Below are 19,008 nucleotides of genomic sequence, written 5' to 3'. Positions count from 1 at the left end.
GATATAATGAACATTATGGAGTCACCAAAAATTATCAAGACCAATGACATGGAAGTTTTTTTTCTCCTTCAGAAAGTCCATCTGTTAAAATAATTTGGGGGGGCCGTGTCTGTAGGTCAGCAGTAGAGTGCTTGTCCTGCATGATAAGGCCTGGATTGGATCCCTGGCACCACAAAACAGTAAAATAATGATTTTCTGTGTACATGTATCTTTTGGGAGCACAACATTTCATCTTTTTCCTCTCCCCTTCCTTCTGTTGTTTTTGGTTTTGGTTTTTGGGCCACACTTTGTGATGCTCGTGTCTCTGCACTCAGGAATTACTCCTGGAAGTGCTTGGGAGACCATATGGGATGCCGGGGATTGAACCTGGATCGGCCGTGAGCAAGACAGATGCTTTCCCCACTGTCCTGTTGCTCTAGCCCTGTTGTTTTAGCCCAGTATCTGGAGGTCACACACTGGGTCTCAGGATCCCTAGGGCTCAAACACTACTTGTGGTACCAGGGATCACAGTCAGCAATATGGGACCACACAAGTGGGTAATTGTCAGCCTCAAACCTGCAAGGCCGGTGGGTGCTCTGCCCACTGAGCCACATCTTGGGCCCTTAGAAATGTTTCCACAACACAGCATTCTTCTCAAAGGCCGTGTGAAGTGACATTCTCCCAAAGTGGGGGCCACGGGCTGGCTGTGTCTGCCCCACATGGGAACTTGTTACAAGGGCAGGTTTCATGGGGAATGAAAGGTTCCATGGTGTGTGTCCAAAGGGGAGTGACTTGTTACAAGGGAACTTGTTACATGGGAACTTGTTACAAGGGCAGGTTTCATGGGGAATGAAAGGTTCCATGGTCTGTGTCCAAAGGGGGGTGACTGTGCACCACTGGAAGTGACCCCAAAGCATAGAGCCTCCATAGCCCCCTAGCAGCACCAAGGATGACTCAGGCACTGCCTTCCTGCCCTGAATGAACAATTGGCTGGTGTATTCGGTAATGAACCAGCCAGCTGGGAAATGTACCCAAACTTGAGCAGGGGGAGCTACTACAGATGCTCCGTCTCAGATGGCGAGGGTCGAGAGGTATGGGAGCTGTTTAGAGTCTGGTGGGAGAGGCTGTTGTTTTCTTAACAATTTATTGAGCATTGATCCTGATGCCTTCTTGAGGCACGCAGACAGCTCCCATAAAAGCTCTCATGTATATCCTTCCTTCCAGGTGGAACGGGGCAGCCCCAAGAGCTGCTTCCTGTTTCTGGGCTCCGTCCTGTGTGAAGTCAACTGGGTCAGCGTGCTGTCTAACGCCTGGGGTCCCAGGCCCCACCCTGAGACCCGGAGCATGGTCGTCTGCCTCCTTTTCATGCTGGTTCTCTTGGCCAAGGAAGATGAACTAGTTGAGCAGACGGTAAGTTGGGGGCCCATGCCTGACTTGGGAGCAGTCCCTGCTCTGCAGAAATGGCCCTTTTCCCGGTATTTCCCTACTGCCCCTTTCAGGAAGGAAGAGATTCTTGGTATCTGGGCAGTGTCTTTGCATCATGTGCCCACTTTACTCAGATAAGCTCCTTCTGGGTAATGAAGGAAGGCTTTGGTGCTCAAAATCAATCTTATTTAATATCTCGTAAATTGCTGGTTCTGCTACCAGACCAGAAATTTCCTTTGAAAATTGAGTTCTGAGTAGTCGGAGTCTTACTGTTAATGTGTTTCTTCCCAATGGATTTTGGTTGTTTCTTTGTTGGTGCTCAGCCATTATTCAGCATTCTAATTGTCCTGTACTTCTTTGGCCATCTTAGTGGTCACTCCACAGATTCTCATCTGATTTCCGGGAAGGTGAGGTCTCTGGATCTGAAGGAACATATGTTTCATTTTCAGGATTCGCCTCTCCTTAGTCTCCTTGGTCAGACAAGCTCTCTTTCGTGGCATCTTGTGGACATGGTGTCGTACCAGAGCGTCCTGGGTTATTTCAGCAGCCACTACCAGCCATCCATCGTCCTGGCAAAGGAGTCTTCCGCAGAATTTGTCATGAAGCTCCTGAAAGCATCTGCAGGGCTTTCTGTCCCCACTGATGGCCAAAAGCATATCGTAAGTCCTGTAGTGCTTCAAAAGGGAGTGTGTTTGGGGGGGTTGGGTGTGGCTCATAGGTGGAGCACTTCCCTTCCCTGCAGAATACCCAGGTCCAGTCTCTGACACTGCAATAAAAAAAACAAAAGAAAAAAAATGAGTCAGCCTGTTTGGACTTGAGCGATGTCTCAGAGGGCTGGAGCACATGCTTTGCTTGCAGGCACCCAGGATAAAAAGTGTTCTTTAAGACTCGTGGTCTAATCAGTACTGTCAAGTACTGTATTTTTCTTTCCTTTTTAACTTTTATTGTTTCTGTTGTTTTGTTTGGGGACCAGCAATGCGCCTGGGTTACTCTTTGCTCTACACTCAGGAATTATTTTTGGTAGTACTGGGGGGATCATATGGGATGCCGGTAATTGAACCCAGATATGCGACATGCAATGCAAATGCCCTCCCCGCAGGACTATTTCCTCCCTCCCAAGTACAGTACTTTGATTTGTTTCCCTTTGCTGTGATGACATGTGGTTGAGGTGCTCCCACACTTGGCGTTGCGTGCAGTTTTCAACACAGAGCTTGCGGAGGGTCACACACCACAGTTGTGCTCAAACACAACTGGGTGTGTGTGGGTGGGTGTGTGCAGGGGGCACACACACTTATTTGTGTTGGTGCTGGGGACACAACTGGCAGTGCCTGTGCTGGTGTCAGGGTGCCAGCTCTCGCCCTCGCACCTGTGTGGCGGGTATTCTACACCTGCTTCCCTGGGCCTCAGAGAGCCCCAAGACAGCCCAGTATAGCAACAGTTGGGAAATGTGTGGCACGTGGACTCAGATTTTGGTCTCTTGGGTCCTTTGGTTTTGTTTTTCACTTAGTATAACTGTCCATGGTGCATGGTGACAGGATCTTCGAAGGATTGACGGCAGTCGGCTGTTGACTGTTGGCTGAGTGATCCTGAAGGCCATTGGCAGCAAATATTAGAGAAGTTCAGAGCATGAATCTGAGGTCCAACAAGGCCCCTGTTCTGACTTTGGTTTTCTCCACTGAGCTGGAAGTGATATCTTACCTCTGAGTGAAGTTAGGATTGATATAATAAGCCTGATGTTATTGGAAAAGTTCTTTCTTTTTTTTTTTAACTTTGAATCAAACTTTATTTAAACTTTTGATTTCCAAAGTTGTTCACAATACAGTTGTTTCATTGTTCCATCACCAGTCCAACCACCAATGTTCCTTTCCTTTCACCAGTATCCCCAGTTTCTCAAATGTACAAAATAATCTTATGTTGTAAATATAAAGTGTGTATAGATAGCATGTATCTCTTAATGGTGTTGCTAAAGTCCTGCCTGAGAATTTACTGAGCTGTCAGGTGCAAGTTGGGCCTTCTGTGTTACTGTTTTCACTCACTGAGCTCAGTAGGCATCTACTCAATTTTCCCATCTAATTGTTTGTGCTTTTCCTGAGCTGTCAGCTCTGTGGAGTTTGGAGATGTTGCATGGCTGTATATATGGCTTCATGCTTCAGGAGTTTTGGAGCTGGCACCATCAGCTGTTGTGTCCCTCTGGCTTCTCCGAGATCAGTTCTGAGGCTGGGCCAAGTCTCTGACAGTGGCGGGAGCTTGATGTGGTTGGGTGGAGTGCTGGGCCTTTCGCAGTGCGGGGACTCAGTTTGCCCCCATTTCCTACTAAAGTTCCAGAGATCTGGGCCTTGTGGTGGCCAGGCCTATCTGGAGTAACTTGGCTGCTGACAGCTCTCTGAGATGGGTCGTGAAGCTGGGCCGATTCTCTGGCAACCTGGAAAGAGTTCTCAGCCAGTAAACGGAATGTAGCTAATGTTATTAATTTAGGGGAAAGGGAAGAGTTTGATGCTGAAACTTGGGGGGATGTGGGATTTAGGGTGAGTGTTGCTATGTATGCCTGGATGTGTCTCTCTGAGATCAAGGCCTTCACCTCACTGGCCCCTGCTCAGTTCTCCTGCCAGGGCGGGCAGCTCAGTGCTTTGCTCCAGGGACATCACAGGTCCCTCTCACTTGGACTCGTCTGAATGACTTTTTCTTTCTCATTGTCAGGATGCAGTTCCAAAATGCCAGGCCTTTGTTCATCAGATGGTGCAGTTCCTGAGCTCCCTGGAACAGAGTGGGAAGATCACCTTAGCAGTTCTGGAACAGGAGATGGCTAAGCTTCTCGACGATATCATTGTCTTTGACCCACCTGGTAAGCGGCACGGGGAAGGGACGGATTTGCCAGTGCACGAATTCCTGCCATGTATGAGGCAACACAGCTGCAGGTGATGGTCAGGACCCTGCAGTGCCAGGGGCGGAGAGTGAAGAGGACACAGATGGTAGGCTGGAAGGGTGGGAGTGCTCGAAGGTGGACAGGACTGGGTGTGCTGATAGGGCACTGACAGGACACTGCCCCGAGAGCCGCATTCCCAGATGTTCTGGCTTTAAACTGGGCAGGGGGCACTTAAGGGTCATCCAGAGGCTTGTCCAAAATCTTGTCCTTGAGAGTGTAGGCTCCTGGCAGGCCAGTGGCCTGGACATCCTCTTCTGCTGAAGACTGTGGGCTCAGAGAGTTGTCAGGAACCAAGGACTGGGCTGAGCAAGTGAGGTGGCACGCAAGCCCGGCAGAAAGCAGGTGAGAGATAGGAGGAGCCACTGGGTTCTCGTACACTGAGGCCAGTGTGGCCAGGACGGCTGTGCGGGCCCTCAATGGGAAGTGGGGGGGCCACGAGCCAGGAAGCTGCCAGCGAGGGGCAACTGGAGGCCTTCCCAGGCAGGGCCAGGCTAAGGAGGAGTGGGAGAGGAGTCACCCCTGTGTGTGGCCTCCCCTCTCCCCTCTCCCCTCTCACCTGGACACAGAAGTGATGTCTCTGTAAGTTCACGCTTACCCCTGCATAAGTTTTGGGCGTTAACTCTCACTGCCTAGAGTGTTGGTTCTGTTTTTAATCTCTCAACCTGGGACTTCTATCAGAGTTGCTCTGGGCTGCCAGAGCTGTCAGCCCCAAACCCCCTTTGGGCAAACCTGCCCTCAGCTCACGGTAAAGGAGAAATCAAGACCTGCAGGGTGGTGGCAAGAAGGGACCTCCAACAGCTCAGCAGAAAGTGTCAGCAGAGTCATATAAAGGCTCGGGGTATTGGACCAGTGCCTGTTTGACTTTATGCTTGGTCTATTTTTGTTATTTTTCCCCCTTTTCTTTTCTATTTTTTCTTTCCAGTTCTTATTTTAACACTGGGAGGTAGCACAGAGTTAGAGTGGTGTGTGACTCACCTGGATTCCCAGGCTGCACTGGGCACAGCCTACCGGACTGAGTGTGGTGGTATGCCCCAGTGAAATCCCTGGTCCCTGGCCCCACATAGCCCATGCAACACCCTAGCACTAGTGTCCTCCTGGCTGGATGCCCTTGGGAGCCGGCTCCTGGCCACCCCCTGGGGAATCCCTTCTTCCCGCTTTCCCTGCCTGCTCCCTCCCAAAGATATTGGAAAATTTGGAATAATTACTAAAAAAATATGAAACAGTACTTTTAGTCTTTTATTGGTTTACAAACACTATTTTTATTTTTTTATTTTTTAAATTTTTATTAGTGAAACACCATGAGGTACAATTGTAGATTTACAAATTTTTGTGCTTGGGTTTCAGTAATAGAATGATCAAATACCCATCCCTCCACCAGTGCTCATTCACCACCACCACTGATCCCAGTATCCCTCCCACCCCCCATCCCCCATCCCACCCCGCCTCTGTGGCCGGGCATTCCCCTTTGTTCTCTCTCTCCTTTTGGGTGCTGTGGTTTGCAAAAGAGGCATTGAGTGGCAATCACGTTCGGTCTAAAGTCTACTCTCAGCACAAACATCATTTTTAAAGTATGTGATTAAGAGAGGTTTGAAAATATCTGAAATGTGTCAAAAATTGAACAGGTATACAGATTCGAGAATTAAATTCTAGAAAAAATACTCAAAGTATATGTATAATTAAGCTTAATTAAAGCAAGTAGGTTTATTTAAATAATTAAATATAAAGTAGATTTGATCTACCTTTGAGGAGAAAACTAGTAAGCTTGAAAATACATGGACCATAAACTGCTGGAGAGACATCTCATAATCTACATACATAAGGACTTAATGGCGCTCCAGGGTAATACTACAGTCTACACACATTTTCCCCTAAGAAAACTTTTTTTGATCATATTCAGTGGGTTATTCCTAATAAGTAATACAAAATAAATTATTTAGGTCCTGCTTTGAGGTCAGGCTTTGAGGATCGGGGTGGAATAATTCAAAATATGGTTTTGGGGAGGTGTAATGGTGGTGGAATTGGTGTTGAAAGACTGAATGTAGTTATTGTAAACAACTTTATAAAAATGAAATAAAATTTTACTTTTTTTTTTAAAAAAAAAGAAAGAAAAATAGATGGACCAGTCGTGAGGATGCAGCGTGGAGAAACAGAGAATATATAGTGAGGTTAGGGGCAGGGAGAAGAGATGGAGAAGGTACAGTGAGGTTGGGGGCAGGGAGGAGTACTGAGGGCTGAGAAGATCTAGCTGAGAAGACCCATCATCTCTTCAGACTCCCCGAGGCAGATGAGATTTAGAATTGGAGGCGGGAGGTGGAGGGGGAAGAGGGGTACACGACTGTAACTGCTGAAGAGTCTGCAAAACTGAGAATTTTCTAGACCCTTTAAAGACAGTAATTGTTAGGTCCAGTACATCCAGCCGATCCGAGGTTAGGTCGGTATATATGCCTGTATATGCAGTGAGAGAACAGGTGGGGTTAAAGCTCTCATACCCAGGAAGCAGAGACAGCTTTGCTCCTCAGCACAGCATTCACACTGCTCTGCAACCTCTTGGTAGCAATAAAGGAAGTTGTAAAACAGGGCAACAGCAGCTTCATTGTGCTGTGAGGAAGTGACTTATAACCTGGAATTGTAAACTAAGAAACATTCAAGGCTGTGGATGAAATAATGGGATTTTCATGGAAAACTCACCATGGCTCTGTGAAAATCACAAAAGGCAATAATGAGGCAGGATTGGTTTTTTGGGTTTCTTTTTGCCTTCTTTATTTTTAGGAGGAAGTAGAGATCACAGGTTAAAGCTGTAATTGTAAGAAAGAAAAATAAACAGAAAAAGTGGTAAAGCTAAGGTAAAACCAAAAAAAAAAAAGGCCTATGTAAAACTTTTAGGGGTTCGCCAAGCAAAAGCTCAAATAACAAGAGCTTAAGTGTACCAGAGCTAGGAAGCGGGGGTGAATAAAAGCATTATAAAGTTTTATGTTTAGGGTTAATTTTCATTTTGGAATCCACCCAATGTTGCCCAGGGTTCTTTAATCAGAAATCACGCCTGGCAGTACTGGGGATTGTATAGGGTACTGGAGATTGAACTGGAATTTGCCACATGCAAGTCAAGTATTTTACTCTTGTACTCTGTCTCTCATCCCTAAAATTTACAGGGTTAAGAAATCAAGTATATTTTGTGAGAAAGTAGAATTATGAAAACTCTTTGAGAGAGCAGAAATGTAGCTCAGTGGAAATATCTGCTTTACATGTTTAGGTTTTATCCTGTTAGAATAGATGCGGATACATGCACATAGAGCAAAATTCATTAAAATGGAAATAAAATGCATGATGTTTTTAGTGGAGAGAGATTAAAAGGAATTACCAAGAGAAGATAAGCCTCATGGAGAGGGTAAACCAAAAATAACCAAACTAAGATGATATTTCAGTAAATATGAGTGATTGAGTCTTCAGGGTACTGTTGGGATTAATAGTCAAGAAACATCTGGCTTGGGGCCAGGGATGTGGCATAGCAGTAGAACATTTCTCTGGATTTAGTCCCCTGTACTGCAGAAAAACAGGACAAAACAAAGTAAAATCCCATTTAAGCTGCTTGTAAAGAATACTTGTAACACAGATTGAGGAAAACATCCGTAGGTCATATCATGTAAGAATCAGAACAGGAAGTTGCACTGTAGGACTGTGGGGCAGTAATCATTTTAGGGACAGATTGTTTATAATTTGTCTTCCTGCACTGACATTGCATGACCAAAAAACAAAATCATAAGAAATAGGCATCAATAGAGATAGTCATTGGAAATTTTAAAAAGTTTAAAAGATATAATACTACTTGAACGCAGAAACAAAGTAAATCCTAATGTGGAACTGTTAGGAGATCTATGCCTAACCTTACTTGAATAGGCTTGAAATACCTCACAACTAATCCCAAAACACTGGCATCAAACAAACTACATATTCTAGCCATAGTGCAATGAATTTAGAAATCAGTAACAATATTACCATGGAGGGAGCTATATATTGGAAATGAAGAAACAAATGTTTTTAAGTAATGTCTAGATGAACAAATAGATGCCCAGAGGAACAATCATAATAGAAATTTAAAATTTTGAGAATTGGGTATTAAAAAAATGAGGTATCAAAACTTGTGGGAGGCAGCTCAGATGGGACTTAACTTCCTGTCTGTTGATACTTATAATACAAATGTTCTAAGGTGAAAATCAGAGTTCAGCGTAGTTCATAGAAATTATAATAAAAAACTGCCAAAACTTTATAAGGAGGGAAATAACAAGGGAAAGATCATTGGGTATAAATTACGGATGAAGAACAGTGAGTCATAAATATATATGAAATCTGATAATTGCAGAGTGAAGTACTCAGAGTAATATCTTACTGGCAGCAGCAGTAGAGAGAGTGAAAGATGTTTTCCAAACCTCTGTGTTGTCTGAAAACCAACTAACAACATCAGTCGTGGAAAGAAATAAGAAATCATGATATAATTTACTGCAATGTGATGAGTACATGCCTTCCCAATTAGAAGGAAGAGGTTGTACTCTGGAGGGAACAAATAGAATATAGTAAGAATAGATTATATTCAACATAAATGAATAAACTCATCACTTTGGATAAAATAAGCAAAAAAAAATCTAGTAGAACAAAAAAAAATAAAGAACCCTTAAAAAACACAAAAGACTTGTAAGTTAAAGTTTGTTAAAAAAGACTGTATAAACAGTATACATTTGGGAAAGTGCTAAGTCATGCTACGAGTCATGACAGTGTAAATTAAGGTCTTTATGACATATTGCACATTTATCACAGTAGCTTCGATTTTAAAAGATTTGATTTTAATGTCAAGTTTTGGCAAGGATGCACATTAGTGTAATGCTCATATCTGGCCAGGCACAGAATTAGTTGGCACAACTGTTTTTGAAGTTGACATCATCTAATTTTCATGTCCCATTACCTAGAATTAAAATTTTTTGGTAGGGGAGAGGTTTGGGCCATACCCAGTGATACTCAGGAATCACTCCTGGAGGTGCTTGGGAGACCATCTGGGGTGCAATGGTCACAGAGGGTTTGGCCACATGCAGGGGAAGCACTTTGCCTCATGAACCATCTCTCTGGCCCCCACTCCTGACTTTTACCAAAAAAAAAAAAAACAAACCCAAAATGATGACACTTGTCTTCTGCTACGGAAAACGTGAACAGTGCTATAGCTGTAGCTGTTCATTTCCGCACGCTGGAGATGGTACTGGGGGAAAGGGGTCCCTAGGACTATACATTGGTGTCGGGGGATCATACTCCTGGCGCAGTACGTGCATGCTGCCTTTGAACTGTCTCCCTGGACCCTGAGAGGAAGTCTATAGAAGGGTGTGGGAAAGAGTATTTGCACATGTGTACTGCTGTTACGTCTCAGGCTTTATTTTCTCGAGTATATCACAGCTGGGTGGTGTGATTTCATCCGTGCCAGTGAGTGAATTGAAGTATGGATAAACTGAGGTAGACCACTTCCCCCATCAATGGAAATGCTGGAGCCTGTTGCAGAGAGCACATCCATAGAGTGCATCCAGCTGGAGGAGGACTCAGACTGGCTGGCAAGACTTAGGCATGCACGAGTTGCTTCCTGCACGTTGTGAAGTGCTCACTCCCTTGGGATGGGAGGGACTCACTCTCAGTAAAGTATTCCTTTGGAGGGGCTCGCTCTCAGTAAAGGGCTCGTTTATAGTTTTCCTGTAGAACTGACTTGCTCCCTTTTGTGTGCCTTCTATTATCTTTTTGGCCTCTTCATTTTTTAACAGAATTCATTGATATTGTGAGCACCCATTTTTCTCATTCAAAAACTAAGACTTGAGTGTTGCTCTGCAGAACCTTTCAAAGGATTCTTCTTTCCTTCTCTATTTGTTGAGGTCAAAACCTTTATTCTTTGAAAATCCTCATGGAGCATTGGCGGCCGTGGGGGGGTGGAAGAGGTGCTGTTCCAGTCACTTCAGCAGTGTCATCCCAGTCACTGGTTTGCCCTGCACACAGTTTCTTAAGTCTGGCAGTAGTTGGCACCAGCTGGACACAGAGATTGTGACTCTGCTGCACTCTCTGAGGATCTTGGGGTCAGTTCAGGACCATGCCCTAACCTGAAAAACAGAGTGCCTCCAGAGCCTTCCTTCTGGGCCCCGCAACCAGGGCACACTTGAACTGTAAGGTCTGCCTGAGGGGCAGCTAAGGCTGCCTGGATTGAATTGATGGTGTGCATGTCGCCCCAGGACACCTGGCTGAGTGTCTATGTTTTCCCCCCCAGACATGGACAGCCAGACCCGCCACATGGCCCTGAGTGGCCTCTTCATGGAAGTGCTCATGATGCTGAACCACGCCACTCTCCCGACAGCCGAGTTCCTGCGGGGCAGCGTCCGGACATGGATCGGGCAGAAGGTGCACGGGCTGGTGGTGCTGCCCCTGCTCACCGCAGCCTGCCAGAGCCTGGCTTCCGTCCGCCACATGGCCGAGACCACGGAAGCCTGCATCGCGGCCTACTTCAGGGAAGGTGAGGGGCTATGGGCACAGGCTCCTGCCGGACCCGCCCTTTGCAGGGTAGACGAAAAAGCTTTCAAAGGAGGGGCCTTCCAGAGAGGCCTTCTGCCGCTTTGTTCCTGTACGTACTATGGTACTATGGCAGTTCCCTGGTGCGTTTGTCCTTTTCATGGAGACCTGCGGTCAGTCGGTGTGAGAGCTGGTGCTCTCGTCTCTTCATGTGACCATGCTTCCACGGGGGCTCCTCACACTTCTGCCTCTGGTTATGTCGAAGGAGCCCTTTGTGACAGGATCATCATGCAGCCGACAGGACCCATCAGAATTGCTGTCAGGCAGAATCAATTCAGTTTTCCTATTTATGTCACTTGTAAAGATGCATTGTCATAGATGTCTTTTCATTGCTTATTACATTCCCATCCCCCTCTCCCTACCCCCTTTGACCTGTTCTTGCTCTTGTGGGTTTGGTTTTGTTTTGTTTTTTTATTTTTGTTTGGGGATGGCCAGAAGTTACATTCACTGGGTTGCTGTATGCCAGCTGTCTTGCTGATGGGGTTGTGCTGGGCCACGTGGGATGATGCTGAGGTTGAACTCATAAGGCAGGTGCTACTGGCCCAGCCTGTGATCACACATCTGAAACTGCCACTCAGGATACCCTCACCACCTCCACACATCTTCCTGCTGTCGGGTTTCTTACCTCCACACTCTGGGACTTGGGAAATTATCTGGTCTGGTTAGGAACGATTGAGCAGAACCGTTCTGAGTTTCAGTGTCCAGGCACACAGCATTGAGCACACAGCCGGGAGGCGGAAGGGAATTGAGCAGGAATGCTGGAAAATGCCCATACCTGCCCCTGCCCAGCTGTGAGCAGCCCCAGAGGAGGTGCTGTGCGGATCACCGTGTCAGTTGTGTGTGTCATCAAAATAGTTTGTTCAGTTTTAACTTATGAAGCATTTTCAAGGATTTCCATCAAGATATACCTCAAACCAAGCTCTGCTCAGTAGGCATACTGATAGCTAAAGTAGTTTGTAACTTCCCTTGGGAAAGCCTACGTATTCCCGACATACTTAAGTGTGATAAGAATGAAGGTAAGACGCGGAAATGGCTGATCAGGCAGGTTGGTCACCTGGGCTTTCAGGCTCCCCTGCTGGGCTGTGATGCTGACACCACTGTTCCCTGCCGTGCTCTGTCTGCAGACTCGCTCCATCAGAACCCAGGCTGGGGCCCCATCCTGGTGTCGCTTCAGGTGCCTGAGCTCACCATAGAGGAGTTCCTGCAGGAGTGCCTGAACCTGGGCAGCTACCTGACGCTCTACGTCTATTTGCTTCAGCGTTTGAACAGCGAGCAGACGCTGAGGAACGAGATGAAAGTGCTGCTCCTCCTAAGCAAGTGGCTGGAGCAGGTGTACCCGAGGTAGGTTGCTCTCTGGCTGTGCACGCACACCCTCAGTGCCCTCAGAGGACCGGAGGCTTCCCGGAAGTGCCCAGAACCAGGGGCTGCCCAAGCAAGGACTGGCCGAGGCAAGTCCTGGGGTACAGGGCCATCCTGTAGAAAGATTCTGACTTGCACGGGCTTGTTTGCTGAGCAGGTTTTTACTTCTTAAAGCAGAAATTTGGGAGCACCAGTCTCCAGCTTCCTCTGTGTTAAGGTGAAGGTCCCCATGTCTGCCTACTGGGGATTATGGGAAAAAGCAGAAAGCCCCTTGAGATAGAGGCGTAAAGCTGGTGCTCAGGAAGTGACAGCCTCACGGTCCCCTGGTGACTGATACTCTGGCCCATTCGCCTCAGCCCTGAATGAAAATATGCCGCTGTGGACTTTTGGGTTAAGTGGGAGCGTCCCCAAACCCACCGCTGTGACTTCTTCCTCTTGGCCCCGCCCAGCTCCACAGAGGAAGAGGCCAAGCTGTTCTTGTGGTGGCACCAAGTCCTGCAGTTGTCCCTGGTCCAGGTGGAGCAGAATGACACGGTTCTGACGGGGTCCGTCATTCGGATTCTGCTCCTGCTACAGAGCCGGCAGAGCCTGGTGGCGGAGGAGAGGCTCAGCTCCGGGCTCCTGGGGGCCATTGGCTTGGGCCGCAAGTCGCCTCTGTCTAACAGGTAAGGAAGCACCTGCCACTCCTTCCAGCTCTGGCCGTCCCGGAGGTGATACTTGGGTCGATTCTTAGAAGCTAGGATTCCACCACCCTCCGCCCCCCACCCCCCCAACATCAAGGGAAAGAACAAAGGTGGATTATAGTGACATATTTTTTAAAAACATGTTCATTTATTTCTCTTTAACTACATTTTGTGGAGCCCAGAGAGAGTTTGAGAGAGATAAGGTACTTGCTTTGCATGGGGCAATGACCATGACCCTGCTTTGAATCCCCAGCACTATATGTGGTTCCCAAAGCACTGAGCTACTTGAATACTACTGGGTGGGTTCCCATCCCTCTAATTTAAAAAAAAATTTTTTTTTTTTTTAGGTTGAGATATTTTTAGTGTATCTTGAACAGAGTGTCTCGTGCTAAGCACACTCTGGGTTTCTTTTGGACTCTGAGCCAGTAGAAGGTAGAGTATAGTATAGGCAGCTAAGCACTTTATACGGGTGGGTGGCTCAGGTCCCACCCTGGGAGGGGGAACTTAGCCTACCAGAACTGTGAAAGTCAACAGATGAGTAGAGTAGATAATGAGAAACAGGTCTAGGTTCTCAGTGCTGAAAAATTTCAGGGCATGAAAGAATTTGCCCCAAGCCTCCCATTTTATCGCCTGGTACTTACTTGTGTCATGGTTTTCTTTTCAAGCCCTTGTCATGTTGAAGTGACTGTTCTTATGCAATTTGATTTTGAGGTTGTTCTGGAACATCCCAACCTGTGGTTACACCTTTGGAACCATCAGGATCTTGCCAGTCAACGCCATTATTATTATTATTATTATTATTACTATTTTATTATTATTATTATTATTTGCCTTTCCACAGAGTGGGGTTTGGGCCACACCTGGCTGTGCTCAGGGACTCTTGTGGTGCTGGGGATCTAACCTGCCCCCCCGCCCCTCTGCCCCTCTACACACACACAGAGCCTGCATTCAGCCCTTGGAGCTGTGTCTCTGGCTTTTAACACCTTTTCCCCATTTGGCAGGACTATGATTTGGGTTCACTTAAAGTATGAGAAAGTACATATAACCTAAGACTCATCTAGATAAGGCTTTCAGCATGCAGCTCAGCAGTATATATACACAGGGGGTCCCAGGAGGCCTCAGCGCCGAGCCCAGGGCGTCTTCATCACCCAGATGATGTTCTTGGCCCCATATGCAGTGCCACTCAGTCTTCCCTGCTTGCTTGCATCTCTGGCAGCCACTCCTCAGCTTCCCCTCTTAATACTACCTTGTTCTGGACATTCGTCTAAATGGAATCATAAAACATACGGTCTTTCATTTACTGTAAAGTTCCAAGACTCATCCATATTTTAGCTTACATCAATACTCCATTCCTTTTTATGACCAATTCATATTCCATTGTTGAGCAGGCCTCATTAATCGACTACTCAGACATCTGGGAGTCTTCCTTCTTCTGGCTCCAGTGATTAGGCCTACTGTGAAATTCATCCATCAGTTTTTGCTAGAAAACGTTTTCAGTACTTTGTAGTCTGTGCCCAGGAGCTGAGTTCTAGGTCATGGAGTTAACTTGAACTGTCAAACTGTGTTTTGTAATGCTTGTATGCTTATAACATTTTTTACGTTCTTGCCAGTTGTGCCTGAGATTTATGATTTTTCCACATATTTGCTAGGAGGTGTTAATTTTTTCTTTTTGGTTGGGGGGGGTTCATGTCAGATGGGGGGGTCACGCCTCTTGTCACACCACATAGTGTTGGGGATCAGATGTGGGGACATGCCAGCATGTGCTTCAGGCCTTTGAGCCGTCTCCCTAGCTCCTTTCCAGTACTTTCATCCATGAGTTTGGCCAACGTTTGCATTGGTGGGTAGTGATAGAAGGCTGGGTTATATACTTGGTTGTAGTTAAGGTTTTTTTCTGGAAAGGACTGATGGCAGTGGGCCTGCTGGGGGAGTCTGCTTTCACAAGCTGCTTCACCTCAGATGCTGACTAGCCCTTTGCTTGGTCTCCCTCACTTTGAGGTTCCGCGTGGTTGCCCGAGGCATGGCCGCCTTCCTCTGTGTTCAGGTGCCTGCCGAGGATCAGATCCGCCTAAAGCCTGGCTCTGAATTACATCTGACACCGAAAGCTCAGCAGGTCAGTTGAAAGCTTGACGTGGGTCTGAGGGGTAGACGCGTCCGCCCCGGCCTTCCCTGGTGGGGAGGGAGGTGGAAGCTTAGCCATTCCTGAGAGCCATGATGGTCTCTGGGCTCACAGGACAGCGTGCTTCAGTGTGACCTCCTCGTGGGAACCCGGTTACCTCATGTTCTGGCCTTGCATTCTAAACACGGTTTGAAGCAAGGCCATGGGCAAGCCGGTCTGGGGTAGAGTTTACCCTCTAGCCCAGCAGAGGAAAGGGGGACCCTGTAGGGATAGGTGTGGCCCTGGTGATAAGGGGAAGCATCCAGAATCCTGGGGGCGGGTGAGCTTGTGGTTGCAGACCCATTCGCGCCCACCCTGAGGAGCCTGTGTTTCCCTCGTGTCCATATTCTTAATAGTTCAGTCTTTCTCTCTCCTTGTCTGGTGGTAAAGGGAGATATGTTACTTTTCATCGTCCTGAGGGGAACCAGGGGACATTTTCTTTGTGATTTGCATGTTGTGGTCTGGTGGAAGTTGGAGGAACGGGATCTGAGCTTGGTGCTTGGGAGATGCTAAGCCCTTTGCTTTGCCCTCAGAAGCCCCTCTCAGGCAGCGTGCCCGGGGCTATCCATCCAGATTCCTCGGCAAGGGAGCAGGAGAGGGGCAGAGGACCACGCAGTACCCGGTGCCACTTAGGCTCTTCGAGGGGAGGCTGGGGAACACATCTGGGTGCCCGGATAAGAGAACGCCGGATGCTGAAGGCAAAGCCAAAACTGCTTGACGTGTGGTTCCCCATAGTAGCTAACCCGTTCTGCCTTTGGGAATCTGAGTCCAGCTTAGAGGGCTTCTGGGAGGCCACCAACTTGGCATCTGCAGGCTTAATCCTCCTGTCTCCCGTGTTTTGTAGGCCCTGAGTGCGCTTGAGTCCCTGCCGTTGAGTAAGCAGTACGTGGAATACCAGGAACAGATCTCCCAGGCCGCTCACTTCATCCGGCAGCCTGGCCACTGCCTCCAGGATGGAAAGAGCTTCCTAGCTCTCCTGGTGAACTGTCTCTACCCGGAAGTGCACTACCTGGACAACATCCGGTAGCCCCCAAGACTGTTTACATGCGCCTCCGCGGAGCCGGGCAGCTCCGGTCTCTGCTGTGCGTGGATGCCTGGGTCTGTGCCAGGGGCTGCGAGCTGCTCTGTCCCCTGAGCCCCAGGGTACACAGCCTCCACCGGGTGTAGCGCAGCTCACAGTGAAGCCCGGCTCATGTGCAGGGCGCCCCAGGGAGGCTGGGTTATGCCGCTCCACCTGCAGCCCCATTTCACGTTATACTCAGGACTCCTTGCGCCAGACCTCACTGCTCGGGGAACTCTGTAGAATCCTCACCTGGGACCCCCCCCCCGATGCTCCATCAGAGTCAAAGATGCTTTGGCAGGCTCTGCATCTCTCACGTGGGGGGAACTGCATGGGCTCTCTCAACGGGAGATCAGAATGCAGAGTCCTGGTCAGTCATCTGAGACATGGCCCCCTTGATCCTAATGCCCATGGCCGGGCAGAGGGAAGGACCCGTCCAGTTCCACGAGTGCGCCTCCTGGCAGCATTGTCACCCGCCTCCTGAGGGCACCCTATGGTGTTCTGAGCTCGCTGCACAGCCTTCTGGTTGGAGGGTAGAGGAGAGGAGGCAGGTCGGTTTCCTCTGGGCAGCCTCTCCCATTCCCTGCCCACAGCCAGCGTCCACCATCGAAGGTGACACTAAAGTAACTTAAGACAACTCAACTCTTGGTGAGTCCAGGCTGCAGTATTGCAGGTGCTGCAGCTGCCAGGCAGACAATAGGAGCTTGATTCTGGCCCCTTCTTGCCTCTTCACTCCACAGTGCAGCCTGGAGGGAATTAGCAAACCTGCTGAAATCTGCTCCATGGCACATGGGGCCGGGCAGGGGACTTGGCAGAGATGTGGCCTCTTACCAGGAGCCCCGCACCTTTTGGGACCCACAGTCCCACACTTTAATCCTTCGTCCTGCCACTTGGCCTGCTCTTTCCTTCGGGAATCAACAGTTTGACTCCGGTCGTCGTATTTGTCATTCGGTGGGCTCAGCATGGATTCTGTTTCTCCAGCAGGCCTAGTGCTTTGCTGTCATGGGTTCACTGTCACCCAAGGACATTGACCCGCATACTTCTGAGTGCTTTTGGGAGACGGGGCTCTACCATGCTTCAGAGTGATGCGTCTCTCTTCCTTCCTGAGTGCTGCTTCCAATGTTTGGAAGCCTGTAGAAGCTGCTGCTTTTTTTTTTTTTTAATACTTCCTGAGTTGGATGGGAAGATTCTGCCTCGTTGACGTGCTGAGATGAAGGTCATCTCTGTCCCTCGGCCTTCAGCCCTCCCTGCTATGGTGGCTGTGGCCATCTCCAAGAGGAAGCACTTGGCTCAGAGCCTCCCCAGGGGCGTTTCCTCCTCTCTGAGCAGCCGTCTGCCCCCCTGCAGTGTGGAGGGAACCCTCAGAAGCTGCAGACAGCTTGCTGTGCTGGTTCAGCATAAAAGAATTTCCATCAGGGAGTATTCTGTGTTCTGTGTCCTTCGAGGAGGATGCAACGATCAGTACCCTAGAATGTGAACATTTTGAGTGACAGTATATCCACTTTAAAGAAAAATTATGCGTAATCTGTTCATTTTTGAAGGTTTATAATATTTATAATGTATTTGGTCTGTAAAGATGATTAAAAAAATAAAATCAATCTTTGGTTGTAGCCTCTAAGAACCTGATTTTTAGGGCTCTCTTTCCTTGTGTCTTGCTTGTGAAGTTATTTCAGTGGGTGAAGCTGATGGAGATTTTCATGGCCGATGTCATCTCATGGGTCTGAACTGGATTATTGGAGACGGTCAGTGAAAGTGCTTCCTTTCTACTCCATCTCTCACTGTTTGACCATGGGAAGGTTCCCTCACCAAGTGAACATCAAGTCACAGCATGGAGCCTGTGTGGTCGGGAGGCCAGGAGAGCAGGTCCATGTAGGGGCCTGTCAGCAGGAAGCCAGGCGTGCATGTCCACTCGCCTGCCTGTCAGCAGGAGGCCAGGAGAATGTGTCCATGCGTGGCGAGGAACATGTACCCACGCGTGTGCCCGCCAGCAGGTGCCCACAGCCCTTGCCTCTCCTGAGAGAGCTGGTGGCTTCCCCTCCTGTGGGCCTGCGGGGCATATCCTACGGGGCTGCACTTGGGGGTGCTTGTGGCTCTCCATGAACTTGGGTTGTGCCCTTTCTTTGCCTGTTTGGATTGGATTAAACCCCACTGGCCCGATTAATGGTGGGGGTGGGGTGCAGGATGTTGGGGTACTGTTTGAGGTCTGTTTCCTCAGTTGGGCTCTGGGCTAGGAAGTGCTAGGAAGAATCTGAGCTTCTCATGGTGGCATCATTGTCCCTTCCCAGGCAAATGGCCTGTGCTTATTCACAGGTCCAGGGTTCAGGATCGTTCAGAGGGCTATAGGCCCCCCAGATCAAGCAGGGCTAGATTGGGAGGCAAAGGGGCTGCCGCCACAGACGCTGCTCACACTGGCCAGAGATGGGCAATGGCCAGCAGCTGATGGATGGTGCCTGCTTGGCTGCTCTGCCTGGATCCACACTGGATCCCCCTGCACCCCACCTCCTGCTGGTCAGATTTGGTGGGCACAGCTGTCAGGGGCCTGCGGGTGGGTCTGCTCGGTGCTTTGCCAGACTTGGGGCTCCCAGGAGCCTGACGTGCGACTCCATCCTAGCTCTCATCAGTTTGTTGGTGTAGTCACGCCTGTACCCTCCTTCTGCCCTTCCCCAGCCCTTGTGCTGAGTTTCGATTCATTGAGTCTAGGAGAGTCTCATACAGGAAATGGACCCTCTCCTCCCCCGCCCCCCCCCCCCCATGAATCCAGGGCTCCTTCAACCATGTGTCACCCCCTTTATTGCTGTGTCCATGCTGCTTAGCATTGCCCAGCTGCTGCCTTGAGACATGA

The 19,008-nt window shown here is 48.6% G+C and overlaps 1 protein-coding gene across 2 annotated transcripts in view; it reads left to right on the top strand.

The window, feature by feature from the left end:
• The window catches only part of EPG5 (ectopic P-granules 5 autophagy tethering factor), a 96,551-nt gene extending 78,774 nt beyond the window's left edge, over positions 1–17,777 (top strand). For both annotated transcript variants that reach the window (XM_056137985.1, XM_056137984.1), the window contains exons 37-44: positions 1,204–1,389; positions 1,854–2,063; positions 4,102–4,246; positions 10,611–10,853; positions 12,034–12,250; positions 12,718–12,933; positions 14,947–15,061; positions 15,951–17,777. In XM_056137985.1, coding sequence (XP_055993960.1) covers positions 1,204–1,389; positions 1,854–2,063; positions 4,102–4,246; positions 10,611–10,853; positions 12,034–12,250; positions 12,718–12,933; positions 14,947–15,061; positions 15,951–16,133 — 1,515 coding nt within the window. In that variant the 3' untranslated portion in view covers positions 16,134–17,777. The remainder of the gene's footprint in view (positions 1–1,203; positions 1,390–1,853; positions 2,064–4,101; positions 4,247–10,610; positions 10,854–12,033; positions 12,251–12,717; positions 12,934–14,946; positions 15,062–15,950) is intronic.
• Positions 17,778–19,008: the final 1,231 nt, after the last annotated feature.

The sequence above is a fragment of the Sorex fumeus genome, unplaced genomic scaffold (assembly GCF_029834395.1).
Source record: "Sorex fumeus unplaced genomic scaffold, SorFum_2.1 ptg000128l, whole genome shotgun sequence".
Classification (NCBI taxonomy): domain Eukaryota; kingdom Metazoa; phylum Chordata; class Mammalia; order Eulipotyphla; family Soricidae; genus Sorex; species Sorex fumeus.
Note: the sequence above shows the minus strand (reverse complement) of the source record. Positions and strands in the feature narration are given on the sequence as shown.